The following is a 23,440-nucleotide window of genomic DNA, read 5'->3' as shown; positions in this document are numbered from 1 at the left end:
TTACTGTATAGACATTAGTGTTTTATGTTACATCTACTTTTAATATATAGGATTTATTGCATTACTTTAATTTTATGTATTTGCCTAATCTTAATCTTGTCTGAATGACACTGAACACCTTCTGTGTATTAGTATTTTTTTCTGCTTGTGGGAAAGTTCTGATGAAAGGTTGTGGGAAAGTTGAGATGATTATTTGGTTCACCATATTTTATTTAATTTATCATCTCCATATAATTATAGTTGTGTTTTTGTCTGTGTAACAAAGATGTGATGTTTATATGATGCAAAGTCAAAACACTGGTGCATAACACTATAAATAAATGAAATACGGTAGTTTACTATAACATTTTTACATTTGTTTTAAGGTTACTACCATATTTTTAACAGTAAAATTCCACAAATGCATTTTTTTTACTGTAAATTAAAAAATATAAAAGTTTAGCTAGTGCACCTTTATGACGGTACTATTACGATCAGATGTTCAAGTTACAAAAATTAATAAATGTTTAACATGTAATCTGTTAAACGTAACTATAAAACTAAAGTCGGTCCGAATGAAGCACAGAAAAACAGATGATTATGAGATTTGTATCAAACAATGATCATTTTATTATCATCTAAAACAAACCCTGCCAAATCATTTAACTATTTTTATTATTATAAGGCTGAGATCACATACCATGTCATGGCCAAGAACTGCAAAATGCAGAAGATGATCGCCAGACCCTTTTTGTTCCACTGCAGAACAACAAAAATTACAAATATTGTTTTACATTGTGAATATCAGAAAATGAATATTATAAATAAAGCTTGTATAGATAACTTACCCAAAACACAGCACATAACGTCAACACGAGGAAAAGCTGAAGAAAAAGCACACACAGGTTATAAAGCTGTGATTAATTTCTTATTAAAGCACAGCAAAACATTGTTCATGGATGTATCTGCTTGCGTTACATGTGGAAACAGTGACCCTGTTAACAGCTGGTGGGGTAAACATTAGAGGATTAATCCAGATTTTAGTAAAATGAGTCAGTACTCATTATTTGCATCAAAGGTAATCCAGAGCAATTAAATAGCTCTATTTTTAAGCACAGCATATTTTTTTATAAATAACATCTCAGGAAAAAATCAATAATCAAACATTTTCTTCTTCTTTTTTTTTTTTAACAGAAAAATAATTTCTATAAGAATAACCTCATACAGTTTTAGTCTGATGTTGATTTTGGTATATTTGAATGATTTTTGAAGAAACATACGGGAGTAATGATGCTAAAAATCTGCTTTACAGCAGTGGGAAAAATAGGATTTGAAAGTACATAAAAATATATACAACCCCAAATCAGAAAAAGAGACAAGAAAAGTTGACAGTGCTTCTGGACACTGTTAACATAGGGCTTCCTTTTGAAAAAGTAGCGTTTTCACTGGCATATGTGCACATAACTCTGTATTGTGGTACTTGACAAAGGTTTGCCAAAGTAGTCCTAAACCCATCTAGTGATCTCGCTTATATATTAATGAGGATGCTTGATGCAGTGCCACCTAGTGGATCGGATCTATCATGTTTGATCAGCTTGGTCTTGCGACCTTATCCTTTATGCACTGAAATTCCTCCAGATTCCTTGAATTTTGTAATAATGTTATGCACTGTTGAAGGTGAAATATCCAAATGGTTTCCTATCTTTCTTAGAGGAACATTGTTTTGAAACATTTCAATAATTGTCTCACATATTTGTTGGGAAACTGGCGATACTCAGCCCATCTTTGCTCCTAAAGGACTAGACCTTCCTTGGATGCTGCTTTCATACAAAATTATAATTACAATCACCCGTTGACATCACCTGATTCAAATCACATCATTATTTAACCAGTTTATCTGATTACTAGCTCTGAACTGTTCATGTCCAAACTTTTTTGCAATGTGTTGCAGGTCTGAATGACAGGAAATGATGTATTACATATGCAATGAAATTGACCAGACAAAACATGTAATATTTTGTGTTCATATCATCTGCAATAAAACACAAGTCAAAGTCAAATTAGAAATCACTGCTTTTTTATTTGCATTTTCCAGACTTCTGATTTGGGGTTGTAGCATATTATCAGATAGTAATATTTTCACAATTATTTATATATATATATATATATATATATATATATATATATATATATATATATATATATATATATATATATATATATATATATATATATATATATATAATTTAACTGTATTAAACTATTTAAAAATAACTGAAACCTTGGTGCGAATAAGACACTTTCAACAAAAAAAATCTTTCCAATCACCAAATTGTGTAACAGTAAGTAAATACTGCACGCAAATAAAAATATATAAGTATTTTTAAAAGATTTCTTATAGTAAGTTTATTATAATTTTGGTTGTATGTGGCAAATTTGGCATTTAGAAATCATATCATAGTTTGCTTAGAAATTTGCTTTATATTGTGCAGACCAAAATAAAATTATAAGATATAGTGACACAAAGACTGGCCATGACTTTCCTGGATTACAGCAGCAGATCTCTTAATGCCTTGTGGTCCCCTTAAGACCATCCAGATTTCTGACTGCAAAAAGGCCAAAGCAATCCATTTACCTTGCCTAGGCTGCCATTATGCCCGAGACAAGCATAAATTCCTCCACAGCGCTGTCACAGACTCATTGCAAGTTATTGAAAAGGCTTGATTGCAGTTGTTAAAGCCCAACCAGTTATAAGGAATTAGGCAAGACATTGTATAACAGTGGTTTGTTCTGTAAACAATTGGGAAAAATAGCTTAAGGGGGCTAATAGTATTGACATTAAAATGGTTTTAAAAAATTAAAAACTGCTTTTATTCTAGCCGAAATAAAACAAATAAGACTTTTTCCAGAAGAAAAAATATTATAGGATATATATATATATATATATATATATATATATATATATATTTAAACATATAAGACCATCCAATAATGGTGAGTCAACTATTCTGCTGTGAGGTTAAATTTGCCTTTTCAAAATGTCTTTTCTTATCAGTGTGGTGTGCTAGATGCTCTTATTATGATCTTACCAGCACCAAAATGGTGGCTATAAGCCTAGTGGGCTCAAACATACGCTTCAGCTGTTTAACTGGACCCATCAGGAAACAGGTGCTGTGAAGAACAGGGACAAACAATGAGACCAATTTACAAACCACATCTATCCATTACATCTGGTAATGCTAAAGGTGGTGCAGAAGTAACCAAAGGCTAAATACCTTGCTGACAATTTCCTAAACATTTATGGATTATTATATATAAAATTAGAAAAGCACTGTTTATTTCATTAGTATCTTTGCTCTTTTTGTATTTATCTGTGCTTGTAATTATACTATTATGCAGAATAATCACAATTAGCCAAATATTATGAATTCTTTTTCTTGTGAAATGTATTTATCTCAAAATATATGGCAGAAAAACCAAATATCGCAATATAAATGTTTCCAGTATCATGTTATGCTACCCCAATCCTCCTTTTGTTGGTAGCACTTGCAAAAAACACCATCCAATTGATTTTCATTTCAGAGACGGACACAAAAGACACTAATTAGCATAATTCCCGAATCTATATAAGCTTTTATTATTATTAATTTACGCTGTGAGACATCAGCAAAATCGTCTGGAATCATAGTGACTGAGCCTGAGAGTAGATGGTCTGTGTGCAGGTCTCAGGGGGCTGAACCCATCTCCCCTGCATTACTCAAGCAACCGTAAACACTTATTAGATCACAGAAACACTAATGCATTATCCAGCCATGATGTCATCCACTTTCCTACAAGAGCAGAAATTTAGGGCCACTGACATTTAAAAATAAGACATCTAACATGCTCAGGTGACTGGAAATAAGAGACTAAATCTGCTTTCTTTCTTTCTTTCTTTTTGTCTGTCTGTCTCTGTCTGTCTGTCAGTCTGTCTATCTATCTATCTGCCTATCCATCCTTCCATCCATCCATCAATCTATCTAACTGCATGTCTGTTAGCCTGTCTGTCTGTTTATCTATCCATCCATCCATCTAAATGAAAAAGAAAATTCTAAAATCATTAATAAATACCGGGGCTTACTCACATTTACAAGTGGCTACTTTAGTAAATCGGCAATCTTTTTTTTTTCATCCATATTTTTCTAAAAACATAGGAACGTGATACATTTTGTCACTGAAAATCATGTCCTCTGGTTTGAGATTATATAGTATATTGATTTTAAATCCGGCTAATCCACAGAATACTGCAAATAGTTGACGGACCTGATTCAAGATTGTGTGATTAAATACCAAGAAGTGTAGTTTTTAATATTTTGTCTCAATTTATTATTATTATTATTTAAAATACTTTAATTTTTTAAAACCACTAAAAAAAGGTTAAGTTTCATTGTCCATTAGTGTGACACCACTATTCATTGAAAATACCAATTAAGTCCAACAAGTCACAGAATAAAATACATTTTATTCATAATCTATAGTAATCTAATAGCCCAATATACACTGTAAAACATGTTGGGTTCCACACAGATGATTTGTGTTGGGAAAACATGAATGAATTAACTTAATAGTTTTTACAATTTTAAGTGGATTGAACATAAAACAATTAAGCAGATCCCAAAAAAAATATTGTGTTGATTCGGAGTTAACAGTTTTACACACAGCTATTTAGTTTTGTATTTTGTTTTACCTTGATAATAAAATTTAAAAACTTCATGATGTGTTTACTTTTGTTATCTGACTATTATTTACATTTGTTTGATGATCTGAAACATTAAAGTGACAAACGTGCAAAAAAAAAAAAAAGGAATTAGTAAGGGGGCAAACACTTTTTCACACCTCTGTGTAATTGAATTCAGTTTAACAGGTCTTCTGAATACAGAGTACAAACAAGAATCAGAGAGTGAAATTCAATACCTTTAAAGACATTTTTTAAAAACTCTTTCCATTAAGACCTCATTGCCACTTTAGGTTTGCCCAGTAACATTGATGACACTATTACTATTACACGATTACTAACAGTATTAGCATAAATACTGATTGTAAGGAACAATGAGTGAATTCAGGCAAACTTTAGCATACAACTATACATTGTATAATCAAAAATTATACAAAATTTAATACCTTGTAAAATAGCACGTAAGACTTTTGAATAACTTTAAAGGGCCTTACATTTTTTAAATTGATTTATCAACTTTTAATACCGTTAAAGACCCTGCAGACACAGTGGAACATAAATGCAGAGCTGAAAATAAACGCCATGCATCCTCTCTTGAGTCTCGGTCACGGCCTATAAACGTGGTTTCCTGATCCTGCTGGCAGAATTTTGTGAACCTGCAACCAGAGCCAGTGTTGTGTGTACTTATGGCAGGTAACCCAGACAGCATGACCCTTCGCTCTAAAGACTTGACCTCTGTGGCTCTGTCAAGACAAGTCTGCGAATGAAGACTGAGTCTGGTTACTAATCAAACCTGATCAAATCTTTTAATGAAGCCCAGTTTAATCATTTGTCACAGGGTTAAAACTTTCAAAGTCTGCAGAGGTGCAGTCTGGGAAAAAGCCAGGAAACTTCTTCTGGGTCATTTCTTTTTTTTTCATTCCACAGCCCTGGTTACTAATTATGTCTCTTTCTTGTTCCTACATCATGATTGGAAATAGCTGACCGCAAATGTTCTGTTTAATATAAATGTCATGTTTTTCTAGAGTTTTATCTACACTGAAAAATAAGGTTCATTGCAAATAATTTATATTTTAAATTGAAATTTGTTTCAAATTTGGACTAAATTGAATTTGTTTAAATTCAGCCCTTATCAATAGTTTACAACCACTTACCTTGAAAAAAATGAGCAAATCCAATTAATCATTTTTTAGTGGACACAACTTTACAGTACCTGACAAAGTTCTTTTGCCTATCCAAGTTTTAGGAACAACAAATAATAAATTGACTTCTAGTTGATCATTTGGTATCAAAAGTGGCTTATATGAAAGGCAAAGGCCTCTAGATTACGCTTATTTTACCAAAATTAAATATGATCATGACTTGATGTTTAATGATTTCATTAGGACAGTAAGGTCTGACTTTGCTTAGACAAAAGTCTTGTTACTTAACAGAAATAATGTCCAGTATAGAATATAAAGTCATGCTGCAGTAGAGACAGAATGAATATTGTGTCTGACTCCATCATGAGCTTGGAGGACTGCATCCATACATCTCTGCAATGACTCAAATCACTGATTAATAAAGTCATCTGGAATGGCAAAGAAAGCGTTCTTGCAGGACTCCCAGAGCTCATCAAGATTTGTATTCATCTTCAATGCCTCCTCCATCTTACCCCAGACATGCTCAATAATGTTCATGTCTAGGAACTGGGCTGGCCAATCCTGGAGCACCTTGACCTTCTTCGCTTTCAGGAGCTTTGATTCGGAGGCTGAAGTATGAGGAGGAGCGCTATCCTGCTGGAGAATTAGGCCTCTCCTGTGGTTTGTAATGTAATGGGCAGCACAAATGTCTTGATACCTCAGGCTGTTGATGTGATCGTCCACTCTGCAGATCTCTCGTACACCACCATACTTAAATGTAACCCCAAACAATGATTTTTTTCTTCACCAAACTTGACTGATTTCTGTCAGAATCTTGGGTCCATGCTGGTTCCAGTAGGTCTTCCGCAATATTTGTGATGATTGGGATGCAGCTCAACAGATGATTCATCTGAATAATCGACCTTCAGCCACTTTTCCAAATGATCAACTAGAAGTCAGTTTATTTGTTGCTCTTATAACTTGGATCGACAAAAAGATTTTTGTCAGATAGCGTATATATCCAGAAATGTTCTAGTTATATTTCCCATACCACCCCACCCCCTCCCACCCCAAAAAAAGGCAAAAGGAGAAAATAAAAAATTAATAAATTATATTTATATAAAACATAGTCCACCAATTTAGGTCAATTGTCAAATTCCCAAACTTTTTCCAGACTTTCACTGAACAAAATTAATTTTGAAAAAATGAACAAATTAAAATCTGTATTTCCATAACCTATAATGAACAGAAAAACAGGCAGCTGTTGTGTTTTGAAGTCCCTTTAGAATTTTGTAATTCTGCAAATTTGCAAAACATTTAACACAATATTTGTACGACATTTTTTATGGACATTTTTTTTATTGATGCAAGTTTCCTGCACATTTTGCAATTTTGTGATTCATGATTTTTTTCCCTCCCATTTATTTATGCTTCTGAATTGCATTATGGTCTCTTGATATTTTATCCAACAATTTCTGATGTTGAATAAGTGACTTTTAAGTGACATTATTAATATTTTAAAGTGATATATTGTCTGGGTTGGTCTTTAAAATCCTGTATAATTTTGTGTATATTTCACAGCAAAACCACACAAGAAACGCTTTCAAAAGATTCTACATCAAATGCTTAAAAACTAGGCCATGCAGAGAATCGTCAATCACCCATTTACAACATCAAACTGGTGAGAACTGGAGAGACTTGTTTTCAGTCTTTTGGGAACAGAACATCTTGCTACATGACAACCCAACAACATTGTAAAAAGAGGAGAACAAACATCTAAGCCTACACAAGGAGACAATGCATGTCGAAGAGAGCCAACAAACACTTCTGAAGGGTACAAGTACAAGTGATTGACAACTTAAACTTGACAAAGAAAATATATTATCCTTAGAGTCGGTGGACTGACAAAGCACAGTTATGAAACCATATTAGGGCTGCACAATCATTTCAGCATTGATATCGCAATATGCCCATCCGCATTACTCACATCACAGGATCTGCAATGTTGAGTAATGAATATAGTTGACCAGGAGATACAAACACAAGGGGATTGTAAAGTTATTAAGGAGTTTAACTATAACAGAGTTAAAGTTTTTCATTTGCATTTGTTTTTAAGGCCTGACAGCATTCAAAAGTCTTCAGGCACAAGACATTTTACCATTTGTAACTTTAATAAAGAATAATGTTAGTGATTTATTTATACAGTAAATACATTTGCAGTGTTATTTCAGATATGATTATTCAAATTCTGAAGCTGAATAAAATTTGACTGCACCGAAAACTCTAAAACACTGTTTATTTCACATTTATCTTTGCTTTTTATACGTTTTTTGGCATAAATTAATATATTCTTTCTAACTAGCAGTTTTCAAGTCATATAGTATCATTTTATTTATATATACAATTTCACCAGATGATAATATATATATAGCAAAATTTGTCGCAGAAAAAAAAAGAATCGTAACGTCAGATATTTTCAATATTGTGCAGCCCTAAATCATATCCTCTCTTCATGCAATCATGCCTTTTTAAGGTTCATTTTAGTGCACATGTGGGCTGTTCTGGGTAATGACTTTTGAAAAAACTCTTATTCAAAAAAGAAAGTAAAAACAGAATTCACAAAACAGGGAAGTTCCTATAACCAGTCTGGTTAATGGAATCATTAAAAGATTATGCAAAAGTCACTTGGCATGGGATGATAACTGGTTTCAAGGTTTACCGCGGTTTGGAAAAGTCAAGGTTTAAAAATTTTTAAGGGTTTTTTAAGTGTTTTGTAAAATGTTTGTAAAGAAATCTGTGATTTTAAAACTAATTAAAAGAGCTGAAGTCTATGATTTATTTTAACCATTTAGCCTGACATGTTTACTATTCCAAATATTATAAATGTTTCATAAAATGAAATGTATTTTGTTCAATTGTGGAGAATTTTTTTTTTTACCCAGACATTTAAAAACAACATATAAGTCACTTTCCATAACAGAACAGATACAAATATTTAATGATAAAATAAAATAAACCTCAGGATGTCAGCCAGTCTAAATAACAAGATTTTTATTACTTTTTAAAATGACTTCTTATTGAATGAGGTTTGAAGTGTTTTGTTATACAAAGATTTAAGACCTCGCAAAGCGTTTTGAAAAAATGACTACATAAATGCTAATAATAACACTAGCATAACAGGTTTAATTATGAATGAATGATAATAACTTTGGGGTATTTTTATTTCAGGGAAGAAAAAAAATTACAATAATACACTGAAAAGAATTCATTAGATTTTTTAAAGATAAGTGGCTGCAAAAATGTATATGGGCTGAGTTTAAACAAACTAAATATAATTTGTTTGTTTTTTATTGAGCCCATATACATAGTTTGCAACCACTTACCTTACTTTTTTTATTTAACCTTTATTTTTATTTCAGGTAAAAAAAAAATACATAAATGCAGGACACTGCTTTTTACAATATATGGCAACCATTCCTTGATCACCTGCACAGACATAATGTTGATTCTGACCAAAAGTGTAGCACTTAATATGTCAACTGCCCCCCAATAAGTGCCTTTTGTATGCCCGATTGTTTTTCCTCTTTTATTACTATTAGTTTCTTTGTATTACTATTTTTATTCAATGTATTTTGTTATTTTATTGATGTTGTCTTGTTGGTGTGTACTGTAAAATGTAAAAAAAAAACCCAAATGTAGAGACCTTATTGCATGCATGCCATATACACACAGCATATGCTTACCTTGAAAGTGCTGCAATGTTTCCGAGGGTGTAGAATACGGCAAAAAGTTTAATTCCAGCTTTAGGCAGGAAGAGGAGTGCAGTTCCCTGTTTCAGAGGAAAGCAATGTACATTTTCAGTCAGTTTTTAATCAACTTAAAGTCTGCTATGAAATAAAATCATTCTGATTCACTCAATCTCAATTTCAGAGCTTGAATATGTAAACATTTAACAGTTCTGCCACCTAGTGGTGTTACAAAGCTTTTGCATAGAGCACAAGGAGAGTAGACTGTCCTACAGTTGAACACAATTTAAGATATTTTAAAAACAGCTTAAAACCGGTAACCATTGATTTCCATAATATTTGTTTTCCTACTATGGAAGTCAATGAATTTCAGCTTTCTTCAAAATATCTGCAACTGTGTTCAACAGATGAAAGAAACTCATGTAGGTTTGAAACGAGTAAAGAGCGAGCAAATGAGAAAATGTTCATTTTTGAGTTTAATCCAAACTCTTAAAACTGTATGGACATTGACCCATTTGACTAAAAACAATACACATAAGTGACATGCTAAATGATTCTTCAGGTTACATTAACAATAAGTTATTCTACATATTTGCAATGACATTTTGAAGCTTTAAAGAATTAAAAAAGGCACTCTAGCCTCACAAAAATCTCTTTGGTACATTTTAAAGCAGTCTGCATGTGTAGTTTGGGGTTGGTGAAGCCTTATCGCAAGTGTGTTATCACTCTGTGGCCAAACCACACACCAACTGAACACATTTGTTGAAGAAGGAAGAGGAAACGTGTGCCATTAAAGCACTAAGACGCTTAGTTCATCGATATGTATTTACATTGTGTTGCATGATTGTTTTGTGTGGGTGTGTGAGAATCCATAAGGTGTCATTTAAATTATTTAAACTTCTCAAATATCATCTAAATAGTCAGGTAAATGATTATTAATTATAACTTTCTGAACTTACTGAGGATGCTTATGTGGCAGTAATCGAAAATGTCTTGCATAAATACTCAGTTGTGTATGATTGTGATTTGAGGAAGGTTTTAGTTTCCCGTGATCCTTCAGACACGATTAATCATTTATTCATTTTCTTTTCGGTTTAGTCCCTTTATTAATAAGTGTAGCCACAGTGGAATGAACTGACAACTTATCCAGCATATGTTTTACGCAGTGGATGCCCTTACAACTGTAACCCAGTATTGGAAAACACCCATACACTCTCATTCACACACATACACTTTGGACAATTTACCTTACCCAATTCACTTATAGCGCATGCGTTTCAGCTGCAACCCATCACTGGGAAACATCCATACACACTCATTTAGCTTACATTTAGCTCATTTGGCCAATTTAGCTTCCTGGGAAAATACTTCCTGGGAAAATACATTCCTCAGTAAAAAGTCTTGGTGTCATCTTTGACTCTGAGCTAAAATTTGATCGGCAAATTAATGCGGTTGTCAAAAATAGTTTTTTCTATTTTAGATATATTGCCAAGCTAAAGCCTATCCTCTCTTTCAGTGATTTGGAGAAAGTTGTGCATGCTTTTATTTCTTCTCGTCTGGACTATTGCAACACATTGTATCTGGGTGTGAGTCAAGCCTCTCTCTCGCGACTGCAGCTGGTCCAGAACGCTGCTGCCAGGCTTTTAACAGGCACAAAAAAACGAGAGCACATTACACCTGTACTTGTTTCCCTACACTGGCTGCCAATCCAGTTTAGAATTCAGTACAAAGTTCTGTTGTATGTTTTTAAATCCCTCCACGGCCTGGCTCCTGAGTATATCTCTGAGCTAATTATTATGCACCAACCTGCGAGATCTCTTCGCTCTATGGATCGTCTCTATTTGCAAGTTCCTAGATCACGCTTAAAATGTCGACGGGATAGAGCTTTCTCAGTAGCAGCTCCAAGACTCTGGCACGATCTCCCACTCTTTGTAAAAACAGCTCAAACTTTTGAGTCGTTTCAGAGGTCACTGAAAACACACTTATTTTTTTTAGCTTTTAATCATGTGATATGAGTTTATGTATTTTGGTTTTATGCATATTTTACATGCTTTTTTATTTGATTTTATGTACAGCACTTTGGTAATCCATTGTGATTTGTGAAAGTGCTATAGAAATAAAGTGAGTTGAGTTGAGTAGCTTACCCAATTCACCTGTACCACATGTCTTTGGACTGTGGGGGAAACTGGAGCACCTGGAGGAAACCCATGCCAACATGGGGAGAACATGCAAACTCCACACAGAAAAGCCAAATGACTCAGCCGGGGCTTGAACCAGGGATTTTCTTGCTGTAAGGCAATTGTGCTACCTACTGCACTACCGTGCTGCCCCAGACACCATTGTAATCCACTGAATTATTACGAAGCTCAGTTATTGATAATGATTATTTTATGTTTTTGTACTCGTTTGTAGCTTGAAACTTCAAACAAACACCTGCTATCATTGTATAGAAACAATCACAATAATGATAATAAATTGTATTTGTAATGTGCTTTTTTTAAAACTCAAAGCGCTACAAAGGAACAACACAACAGTAAAGAGACATAAATAACAAAATGTTACAAATGCATAAATTGGCAGTGATGATCATAAATCTAAAAAAGGTGAGTCTTGAGAATCTTAAAAAAATCCGAAGAAACGGCATTCCTATAGGTAATAGGTACTGCATTCCATAATTTCGGCGCACAGTACGAAAACCCCTACCACCCATTGTGTTATGTCTGCAATGTGGCTGGAGCAAGGTAAGTCCTGAAGCAGAGCAAAGACAGTGAGCAGGAGTAGAAACAGACACAAGATCACAGATATAATCAGCAGCTAGCCCAAGGCATGTACTGCTTTGTAAGTTAAATCAGAGTCTTAAAATCGATACGCGACTTAACAGGTAACCAATGAAGTAGCTGAGGAACAGGAGTAATGTGAAGACATGAAGATGTGCGAGTCAGAACGTGTCCTGCAGGATTTTGAATATACTGCAACCTTCAGAGAGAATTTGCATGTAAACCCCCAAAAATGTGAATTGCAAAAATCAAGACGAGATGTGATAAAACATGCTTCTCAGCGTCTGGTCGTGACAGAAAGGGTCTAATGCATGCAATATTTAAGAGATGAAAGAAGGCTAATTTAGTTAATCATAATCATGATGGTGAGAAAGTTAATTTCATATTTGGTTGAACTGTTTCTAAACAAATTACTGTGGGTCTTGGAAATCAAAGGCATAGTTCCCTCAAAATAAAAAACTTTGTCATAATTTATTTCTGTCAAACACAAAAGTAGCTACTTTGAGGAAAACTGGAAACCTGTAACTATTGAGTTGCATAGTAGTTGTTAATCCTACTATGGAAGTCAATAGTGTTGAGCTTTCTTCATATCATCTTAATGTCTAACATTAATAAAACTCATAAGGGTAGACGAAGAGTAAATGCTGAGTTAATTGTCCCCTTTTGTGGTGAACTATCCCTTTAATTAGCCATTGTGCAAGTATGGCTGTTGACAGATTTTGGAAGAAAGTTAACTTACAAGAATTGAGCACAGGATTCCCGCTGCGAAACAAATGATGAACCACTTTAGCCGTGTGCTGAAACTGAGTGTCGAGCCATCCAGGACCTAAAGAGAATCACAGGATGTCACATGGTTCATAATTCCCCGAGAACAAAGACCAAGAGATCATGCTTTTAGCATGCTGACCACATCTGATTCAAACGCCACCGACTTATATGTGCAGAGACCCACAGGAAGGAAAACACAGAAAGGAAACGCACTGATGTTCTCGCTTTTTCACATAATAACCATGCATAAATCAAACTGTTGATCAATAGGAGTAGTTTACAGAAAGGTAAAACTAAATGAATTAATTTCTGCATCTCTGAGTTCTAAAAACTAAAGTTTTTTTAGAGTGCAATTAGCTTTTCATCCAAAAGGAAAACGTCATTGACAACATTAATGCATGTCAAGCATACATTAGCGCATTTAAAAAGACAAAACATCATGAGAGGGTCAACAACAGTGTTTAAGGGTCTTTTAAACCAGGGGTTCCCAAATTTTTCAGCCTGCAACCCCCAAAATAACAATGCTAGTGACTCACGACCCCCAATATCCTCTGAGGTGGTTATAAATAAAGAAACCTTGCACACACAACAATAGGCCCAAGTCTATTCTTTGTTTAATTTTTTTAATATATGAGAGTGCTGTAAATGTGCCAGAAAGTTTAACCTGGTGCCATAAAATCAATCTGCTGCATCTGACGCTATTGCTGTCTTTAATATAATGTAAAGGGTCACAATCCGATAGAAAAAAAAAATTTGAAAGGCTACAAGTATAAACTACTACTCTTATCTTCAATAGGTTATGGTTAAAATATAGATTTTAAAAAAAATTATTTGATTTTTGGAAATCACCAAGCGACCCCACTTCACTGTCCTATGAACCCCACTTTGGGAACCACTGCTTTAAACAATATACAGACGTCATGACCTTACCTCACATAATCCTACTCCTCAGGAAGCATGTAAAGTTAGCAATGTTAACAAATATCATTATCACATAAACATTTGCAGAGAAATGTGTCACTTCCTAAAATAGAGCGACACTAAAGTATTGAGGTAATATTGGTTTTATGTGTTAAGTTGATTAATAATATAATTTTAAACTTTAAACAAGTATTCTTAGCAAATCCTAAATGGGGAAATTATATTAGCAGAAAATGATTATCAAAGTACAGCATTGTTTACAGTCAAATAACTAGTGTTTATGTTGTATTTAAGTCATGCTTAGTGATTTTAGTCCTAATTTTCAAAGTACTATGGTAAACAATATAGTGAGCACATCACGAGTTGTCACTGAATGAATGTGCCATATAAAACCAACTTTACCTCAATCACTAAAGTTACTCTGTACTCTCTTTAGTCTAATAAAGCTTACCAAATGGTATGATTTGTGATAATGCTATGTCTGACATGTTGTTATTTTCGCTGTAAGTTACTGGTTGTGGTGTTAAACAATACCATCATGACAGCAACCACACCATCGTAATCTCAAAGGAACATTCATAAATTCCTGTCTTATTTTTAAAGCAATACATTCCAATTACATGGCATTACAATCTGAAATATTCGCTAAATAATACACTTGTAAGATCTAAAAGAAAGTTTTCAAATGGCAATACTGTCCATGACAGGACTGGGTTACTGTATGGAGGGGCCTCTCGCTTACAGAGGCAGGAAAACTGCAAATAAACACCCGTTTTCCTTATACCTGTGCTGTTAGTCCCATTTCTTCATTCTCCTCTCGACCACTTAATACTCTTCGCAACTTGTCCATCGTTGCTCGTCAGCTGAAATATTGATAAAGCGAAATTATCCGACACTTCCTCAAAGTCCACCACTGACACTCAAACCATACGTTACTTTTCCCCACCCTATTTTGCTAAGCCCCGCCTTTCATTTCATTTTTGACTAATACGATTGGGTGTACAAAAATGATTGACATTAAAACTGTCCAATCGTAAACAGATAAATGGCTAATTCTACCGTAAAGTCTAGATGGGATACAGCTGCATCATTTATGTGACACTGAACATTCAACAATAATTAATATTTTTACATTACTATAAGGGTTAAGTTGATGGTAAGCTTTAATAAAATAAAATGCAATGGTTGATTTAATAAATAATATGAATGATACTTTTATGTAATGTTGATAATCCCTGGTGACTTTTTAAATTAATTTAGTTAATTAAGTACAGCTTTAAAACACGAGGCATACAGTAAGTAACGTAGCTAGCCATGAAACCACTCTATTTATGTGTTGATAAATACAATAACTATGTGTGGCATAAAAATACTATAGTATTTTTGGTAAATACTAGACCTAAAGTGTTTTTTAATCATGTATAGTATTGTTTATATAATCTAGTATCTTTAACATTTTGATAATGAATGTTAGTATTTACATTAGTAATGATGACCAACTGTAATAAATACTGTAGTATAATTTGGTTTTTGCCACAGTGAACTGTGGTGTGTTGTAGAATAATATACTGAGGTGGTTATTTTAATGAATACTAACTACTTTATTACATTTAAGTCAGCGAGTGAGTTTATTTTCTTTCCTTTTTACAGTCTATCACAAATCCCTCACCATGTCATTTATTTTATCTAACTAATTCAACTAATATTAAATTTGCCCACTGGCCTCTGTCCATCCTAAGAGCCCCCCCTCCACCCACCCACACACACACACACACACACACACACACACACACACACACACACACACACACACACACACACACACACACACACACACAGATTTATTTTGAACATACTATTTTTTTATTTTTAAATAATAATAAGCAATAGCAAGCCAATTATAAATAAAAAATATCAAATCAACAATATTTAAACAAGCATTGTGTGTTTGTCCAAAATATTTAGATCAATTTGCAGTTTGTTTATAGGTTAAAACCAGTGTTTAATGGGTTTTAGCATGTATACTGTATTTAAAAAATGTAAAAAGCTAAAATAATTTCTAAAACAAGGTTTGTGAATAAAAAGTAGCTGTTTTGATACCTTTAGAAACAAACGGTGTTGGAGTTTAACAGATTTTCAGTAGGCCTTCTGAATACATGTACATAAAAAATAACATAAAATAATTTAAAAGAACAAAAACAAAGCCTTGTGCAACGAACGGAAGATTCTTCTAAAGTTTGACCCCAGCCATAGTACATTTACAATGGAAAAGTAATACATAATTTTATCATGAATTAAGTGTTTTTTTTTTTTTTTTTTTTTTTTTTTTTTGCTTATAAGAGCTTAAACGAGCAAAGTCAAAAATGTCAAAAAGAGAAATCATATTATTTTCTGTTCTGCTTTTTGATGACTTTTATTTTGAATCGTCTTTATCACATCCGCTAGCCATTTGGATTGTTTTCTGCTCGCGCTCGTGGTGAGATGAAATGAGTCCATGCTGTGGGCTATTGCGTTTAAGTGTTGGGTGATTGGCTCATGATTTATATGAAATGCATTAAAACAGTTTTAACGTTTAATCGATTAATTTAATTCGATGTAAACTGTATTGTCACGTGAGCACGCGCAAAGTAACGTAGCAGTGGCTCGGTTCATCCGGTCTGCTAACGTTAGCTGCTGTTGCACACAGAGCACTAACGTTCACTAGTAACTGTTGAGGAATGGGAAAAAACCGCAAACGAAAGGGACAACCTCAACCTCCAGGAACTGGACCACCACCTGGGATGCGTCCCACAGGACCAGGCCCCCGTCCACCCAGACCTCCTCCTCCACGCGGCGGGTTTCGCCCGATGGGCCCACCCGGACCGAGGTTCCCCGGACCCCATCCCGATTTCGGACCGCGACCACCCAGAATGATGATGATGGATCCCATGGAAGGAGATGGGCGGTTTATGGGGAATGAGCCTTTCCACCCAATGGGTTTTCCCGATAGAGGTGAATTCAGACCGCCTTTCGATGGTCCCGGTGATCCACGCTTTCATCCAGAGTTTAGGAACAGACCACCAGGTCCGCGGTTTTTTCACCCGGAGTTTGAGTGTGGACCTTCAGAGTTCGATGACAGACCTCAATGCTTCGGCCCGCCTGATTTTTACGACAGAGGTCCAGATTTCTGTCCTCCGGACTTTCGGGGAGGACCTCCAAACTTTCACCCCTCTGAGTTTGACGATGGACCAGGTTTCCAAAGGATCCCTGGATTCGACCAGATGGAGCATCACGGTCCAATAGATCCGCATTTTGTGACACCAATGGATCCATATGTAAGTGTTCTAGAAACGTATGTAACGTCATTGACTAATTGTATACAGTATTGAGGTAAAGTTGGTTTTATATTCGCACATTCGCATAACTTGTGACATGATTCCTGTATTGTTTAACGTTACCACTCTACTTTGAATATTGGGTTTGTAAGTGTGACTTCAAAACAACATAAGCTCTCTAAGTGACTGCGAACAATGTTGTACTTTGATAGTCGCTGCTGATATTATTTGCCTATTTAGAATTAGCAAATAATGCTTTTACTAAGGAGAAAGTCAGAATGTGCCAAAGCAACTTTACCTCAATGTATACAATTAATCTTTGTTCAAGCTGAGTTGCGTGGTAAACTAACTTCATAGAGGTAAAGTTGGTTTTATATTTGGATATTCAGACATTCTCATTAATAATATAATTTCATATAAAATATTCTTTGCAAATTCTAAATAGTGAAATCATATTAACAGCAAATGACTGATAAAGTACAACATTGTTCACAGTGAATTAGATAGTGTTAATGTTATGTAGAAGTCATACGTGCATGCTCATTCCAGTTGAATATTCAAAGTAACACGGTAAACAATACAGAGACTGCAAAATGAACGAATGTGCGAATATAAAACCAACTTTACCTCTATACTAACTTCTATTAAAGCATGTCACAAGTTGTCACAGTTCAAAAATGAACAAATGTGCGAATAAAAAACAACTTTACCTCAATATTGTGCAGCTTCAACACAAGGCGACGTTAAAGCTGTGGTAAAGTAGGTGATACATGGTCACATGCCTCAGTAAAGTTAGTTTGACGTTTGGCATTGACAGACTTTGGCTGAGGGATTTTAGAAGACCAAAACAACATTTCAGATGTTTCAAAATATGCTCGATCAATTGATTTGTCTGTTTAATGCCAGCCCAATCGCACCCATTTTTGTTACACAATCTGTTAAATCAGAATCATGACTTTTTTGATGCTGGAATTAATTCGGTAAATGTGTTTCTATTGTAGTTTGTGCATTTTTATCGGATAAATCTTACTCTGCTTCCAGCATCTTTGCATTTATTTCCATTAAGAATTGTTTTCATGCGTATAAAAGTAGGTGGATGGAAACTTGGCTAGTGTAATGCAGAATTAAACAAGTGTTTTATGTGTCATATTAACAAGGGGAATCATGCTTTTGGAGCCAGAGGAGGGTTTGCCGGACCACCACCTGATTTCCAGGGCCCTGCACCTGCACAAACACTACCTGAGGTATTTACATTTTTAATTCTAGCAATTCTATACTAAATTATTGCTATTTTGTCTTAGATCTGCAGTGTAATGTCTAATAAATATGCTCTTTTTTTAATAGAACCAACCTCCTCCTCCTCCTCCTCCTCCTGGAACTGCCGGTCCAAACCAACCTCAGAAGAAAAAGGATCAGTCGACAACAAAAGAGACTGAAGCTTCTAAATTGTTGGCAGCAAAAATAGCAGCATTTAAGAATATGTCTGCAAGGTATTTTCCTATTCATACATTTTTGGCATCTACAGTTGAAGTCAGAATTGTTAGCACATTATTATTAAAGGCTTAACTTGGTTAATTAGGCAGGTTAGGGTTATTGGCAAAATCATTGTATAATGATGGTTTGTTCTGTAGACGATTAAAGAAAAATATAGCTTGAGGGGGGTAATAATATTGACCCTAAAATGGTATTTAAAAAATTAAAAACTGCTTTTATTCTAGCCAAAATAAAACAAATAAGACTTTCTCCAGAAGAAAAAATATTATAGGAAATACTGTGAAAAATGTCTTGCTCTCTTAAGCGTCATTTGGGAAATATTTGAAAAAGAAAAAATCACAGGAAGGCAAATAATTCTGACTTCAACAATATTTTATCAGTGTGTTCTTGAAAGTCGTGGGCTTTTTGCTGTTCTTACGTTGAAGTGTTGTGTGTTTTGTTTCAGCACTCCTCGTGGACGTTCACTGGGAGTTATTTCTTTCATTGGGGTTAGTATTGTTAGAATTGATATGCTATTATTAATAATGATGTGGTGAAGATTTTTCACTGTCCTACCTAGATTTTGTGCCACATCTCAGAATACGGTACAGTTTTTTCACAAATACACACACCAACATGTCCACAGACCAAAAAAGTCATGATGCTATTAGTCAAAAGTGTTTAATGTTTTAAAAGAAGGCAGTTCTGCTCACCAAGCTTGCATTTATTTGATCAAAAACCCAGTAAAATTGTGAAATATTATTACAATTTTCTTATTGGATGTAGTTTCACATTTAATTTAGTTTTTTGATTTTAATCTGGATTTTCTTCATCATTTATTCTTCATTCTTCACCCTTCAGAAATCATTATAATATGATGATCTGCTGTTCTATAATATGATCAGTTATTATTGGTATGAAACCACTATTGATAACTCTTACAGTTATCAGTGCTGAAAAACTTGTCTTGCTTCATAGTTCAGTGGAACTTGTCATACTTTTAGGATTTTTTTGAAGAAGAAGTAAGTTTAAAATAATAGCAAAAGTAATTAGTAATAGTAATTGTATATAGCTTATACATGTATTTGCTTTCTTGAATAGATTGAGCAGATCATGATTCTGGAACATTTGATGAATGACACTGAAGATTAATAGGACTTAAAATCCAGCTTTAAACTATATAATTGAAGGCAGTTTTATTTATTATTTAATATTGCAATAAAATGTCACACTTTCACGGTTTTTACTGTATTTTCTGTTAAATAAACGCAGCTTTTGTGAGAAGAATATTCGTAGTAACCCTATATCTTACATAGCAATACATATACAGGGTGTCTGTGGCCGTCCTAAATTTGACTTGGTGAAAGCTGCAGAAACCCTGATATAGATGTTTTAACCTGATTGGCTAAAGCAAAGATAGACAATGTCCAAATAGATATGCAGATGTTGGGTTGTGTCTTGCTAAACACAGGATATAGATACTGTAGTAGAGGGCCAGACAGCCAGCAAGCTATTCAGAGCTGACCTCAGACCTGTGAGAATGATCCATGAAAGCATATAACACACACACAAAGTACAATCTGTTTTATACTCAAGGCTGTTTCTTGTACTCTCAGCCCTCCTGTCAAAACGGCCACAGTCTACATCAGGGTGTCAGCAAGGTCTTAAAAAATACTCAAAAACAAATTTTTAGACCTAAAAAGTCTTAAATTGACTGAAATATGGTGTTGTAGGTCTTAAATCATTTTAAAAAGGTTGTAATTTTTCTTATTTTATGTATTGCTACCCATTCAGGCAAACACTCATCCAATCACCAACAATCTATCTCAATAATTTTTTTATTAAAATAGCAAGTCTATCATGCATGATACAAAGGCATTTACTTAAAAATAATTAACACATGACTTAGACAAATACCAAGGAAACCAATCTATTAATAGTTCAGTTCATGTCAAGACGTCTTCATGACCTCTGACCTGACTTGGTAGAGCCTGAAAATAGAGATTTGACAGACAGAGACAGAGGAAGGAGACACTTAAAGTGAACACATCACTAAATTAGGTAATGAATAACTTCATTCACTGATCAAAAGTCAAAGATTAAATACTGATAGAAATAATTATACTAATGCAGTCTCTCCATCCAGAGGAACTGAGCCTAGCCTGACAGTTGAAGAAATTAAAAAAGTGAAATTTTTTTCTCCATTGCACCTATACCAGTGGTTCTCAAACTTTTTTCACCAAGTACCACCTTAGAAAAATATTGTCTCTCCAAGTACCACCTTACGACGCAATTTTTTTAACCAGTATTAAAAGATAGCGTCGTAAGCCTAATTAAGCAGCTACAGGTGTGCACAGTTTAAAAATGATGCAAATTAATTCCTATTATTAAGAATATGTATTATTGTCAATCACTTTAAACATTTTAAATAGTCTGAACATTAACTGTGCTTGCAGATATATATATAAAAAAGTTTTAGTTAAAATGTGCTTTTAAAAGTTCATTAAAAATGACCTGTTTTTAAAAAGTAAAAAGAAAACTGCTGTACTTAAATCTAAAGTATTCATAGTAGCCTATTCATCAAAAGCTGGAGATGTTGCTTGGACCTTATGAATATAGGCTATATCACATTCCTACACTTTCAGACAAATCTTGAAATATATGTTAAATGTACATATGACAGGGTTCATACAGGCACAGCCTAATGAAAATCAAGGAATTTTAAGCACTTTTTCCAGCACCTATTTTTTTTTCAAGACTGACATGCTATGTATTGAAGACCTGAAATGTATTCTCAGCAACCCATAAACATTGCATAGGAATAGATACAAATAAAAACCATTAATAATAATATTTATTAATCATATATTAATAATATAATAAACCTGCAGTAAATGCTTGTGAAATCTTTTTTGTACTCAAGTAAAAATACTATTACACTGCTAAAATAACACAAATTTTAGTAAATAATACTAATATTAGGTAAAAGTACAAAGTACTCTTTTAAAAAGTACTAGTTGGTTACTTTAAAAAAAAAATCAGATTTTCATAATGAAATCACTTTTTTAAAGTGTAAAAATCACAAAACTACATGTACAGGAATTTGTACTAACAAAGGAAGTATGGTCGATTTTTCCTTTCATGACAATTAATCTTTTTCAATAGCACTGGTAAAACTACCACATAATCTTTAAGACCATAGAGACACTTTTTGCCCATTTTTTAAACGATATTTTCAAGCTTTGAAAGGTTAAAGTATATGGTAAAAAGATTTAAATTTAACCTTTTATTTACATTCGTTACACTATTTTTCTTTACAATATGGCAAATTTGTTTCTTAAATATCTGTACATCACATGTAGATTTTATTTTACACTTGATCTTAATCTAAAATAGAAACTTAAAAAAAAATACAAGTACACTGTCAGTAAAAAAATAAAAAATAAAACAAATGACTTCATTTTACTTGAGGTATTTGAAATATGACAACACTACATTTATCAAAGCAGTGCTTTAAGAGCCTTATTGTTAATTTGATAAATAAACAATAAGCAACAACGGATTGCTTTGACCTGTAATGCTTTAAGACAGATCAGAATACAGCTAAATCTATAAATCACACAAATACCTCATCCAGAAACATTTCCAGCATAATTCTTTTGTCGTAAAGAAACTAAAAAAAATCCACCTTTGTTAAAAGTTAGTTTCACTTCATAACACAGCCAAATAAGAAGACCATTAGCATTGTCATCGATCATGCATCAATCTAATTCTAAATACTTGATAACTTTGAATACTTTTGACAAAATTTAGTCAAGGACCAAAGATAAATAATATATACTTTAATAGTGGAAAGATCGCGATTGTATTCAATCTGAGCACACACGCGATCATGAGAGGTCTTGCAGTTCATTTGAAAAAAGCATATTTAAGAGCTCGCATATCTGTTTTAGCGATTTGCGTATGAATGCGCTCTCGTGTTAAAATCAAGCACTCGCCGCATTTCCAGAAATGAGAAATTGCGCAATACCTCCATTCCTGCGCCGCCATTCAGAATGTATTTAGAGGAGTGACAGGTGAGGCGAGTCGACTGGCTGTCGGAGAGCGAAACGTGTATGTAGTAGATCATCAAAAAGGCAGGAAATATGTCCGCGGTTTAATTACTCTGCTAGACATCTCTATGGTGAAAACATCCGAGAAGCATTAAACCAACAAAACATTTGTTTTTAAGTTGTTTTTTCTGTCTCTGCAACACAGAAAGCCTTTGTCCCGCCCTTACGTTTCACGCAACTAGACAAGGTCGACTGTGATTGGCTACTTTTCATGTCAGTCAAATCACGCTTCAGAATCCATTCTTAAACTTCGGAAACTGATTTTCAGCAGCTTATGACACAATGAACTTAAATAAACATTCTAAGCACAGCGTTGTGATCGTACGCTTCACAAAACAGCCAGTGCTGATCATATCGATGTTATATTACGCATTAAAGGATTAAAAGTGTTAATTGTTTCTTTCATTATTCAGCGGTTCCTCCGCGTACCACTTGGAGGAAGCCCACCACAGTTTGAGAACCACTGATCTATACTAATGACATTGCATTGAAACGAAATTGGATCATACTTCATT

At 33.9% G+C, this 23,440-nt stretch overlaps 2 protein-coding genes across 8 annotated transcripts in view; one reads left to right on the top strand and one right to left on the bottom strand.

The window, feature by feature from the left end:
* The window catches only part of sft2d1 (SFT2 domain containing 1), a 34,529-nt gene extending 19,581 nt beyond the window's left edge, over positions 1 to 14,948 (bottom strand). For 4 of the 6 annotated variants that reach the window (XR_015504994.2, XR_015504993.2, XR_015504995.2 and 1 more), the window contains exons 1-6: positions 14,811 to 14,948; positions 13,077 to 13,163; positions 9,558 to 9,643; positions 3,069 to 3,150; positions 828 to 863; positions 680 to 738 (exon numbers count right to left, since the gene is read on the bottom strand). Coding sequence is in view for 1 of the 6 variants with exons in the window: in NM_200372.1 (NP_956666.1) it covers positions 680 to 738; positions 828 to 863; positions 3,069 to 3,150; positions 9,558 to 9,643; positions 13,077 to 13,163; positions 14,811 to 14,876 (416 nt within the window). In the remaining 5 variants the exon portion in view is untranslated. 6 annotated transcript variants of the gene reach the window in all.
* A 1,529-nt stretch (positions 14,949 to 16,477) lies between these two features.
* The window catches only part of si:dkeyp-121d4.3, a 35,841-nt gene continuing 28,878 nt past the window's right edge, over positions 16,478 to 23,440 (top strand). For both annotated transcript variants that reach the window (XM_087278780.1, XM_087278779.1), the window contains exons 1-4: positions 16,478 to 17,340; positions 18,498 to 18,584; positions 18,685 to 18,830; positions 19,280 to 19,322. In XM_087278780.1, the coding sequence (XP_087134906.1) occupies positions 16,744 to 17,340; positions 18,498 to 18,584; positions 18,685 to 18,830; positions 19,280 to 19,322 (873 nt within the window). In that variant the 5' untranslated portion in view covers positions 16,478 to 16,743. The remainder of the gene's footprint in view (positions 17,341 to 18,497; positions 18,585 to 18,684; positions 18,831 to 19,279; positions 19,323 to 23,440) is intronic.

The sequence above is a fragment of the Danio rerio genome, chromosome 13 (genome assembly GCF_052040795.2).
Source record: "Danio rerio strain M-AB ecotype USA chromosome 13, GRCz13ab, whole genome shotgun sequence".
Taxonomy (NCBI): domain Eukaryota; kingdom Metazoa; phylum Chordata; class Actinopteri; order Cypriniformes; family Danionidae; genus Danio; species Danio rerio.
Note: the sequence above shows the minus strand (reverse complement) of the source record. Positions and strands in the feature narration are given on the sequence as shown.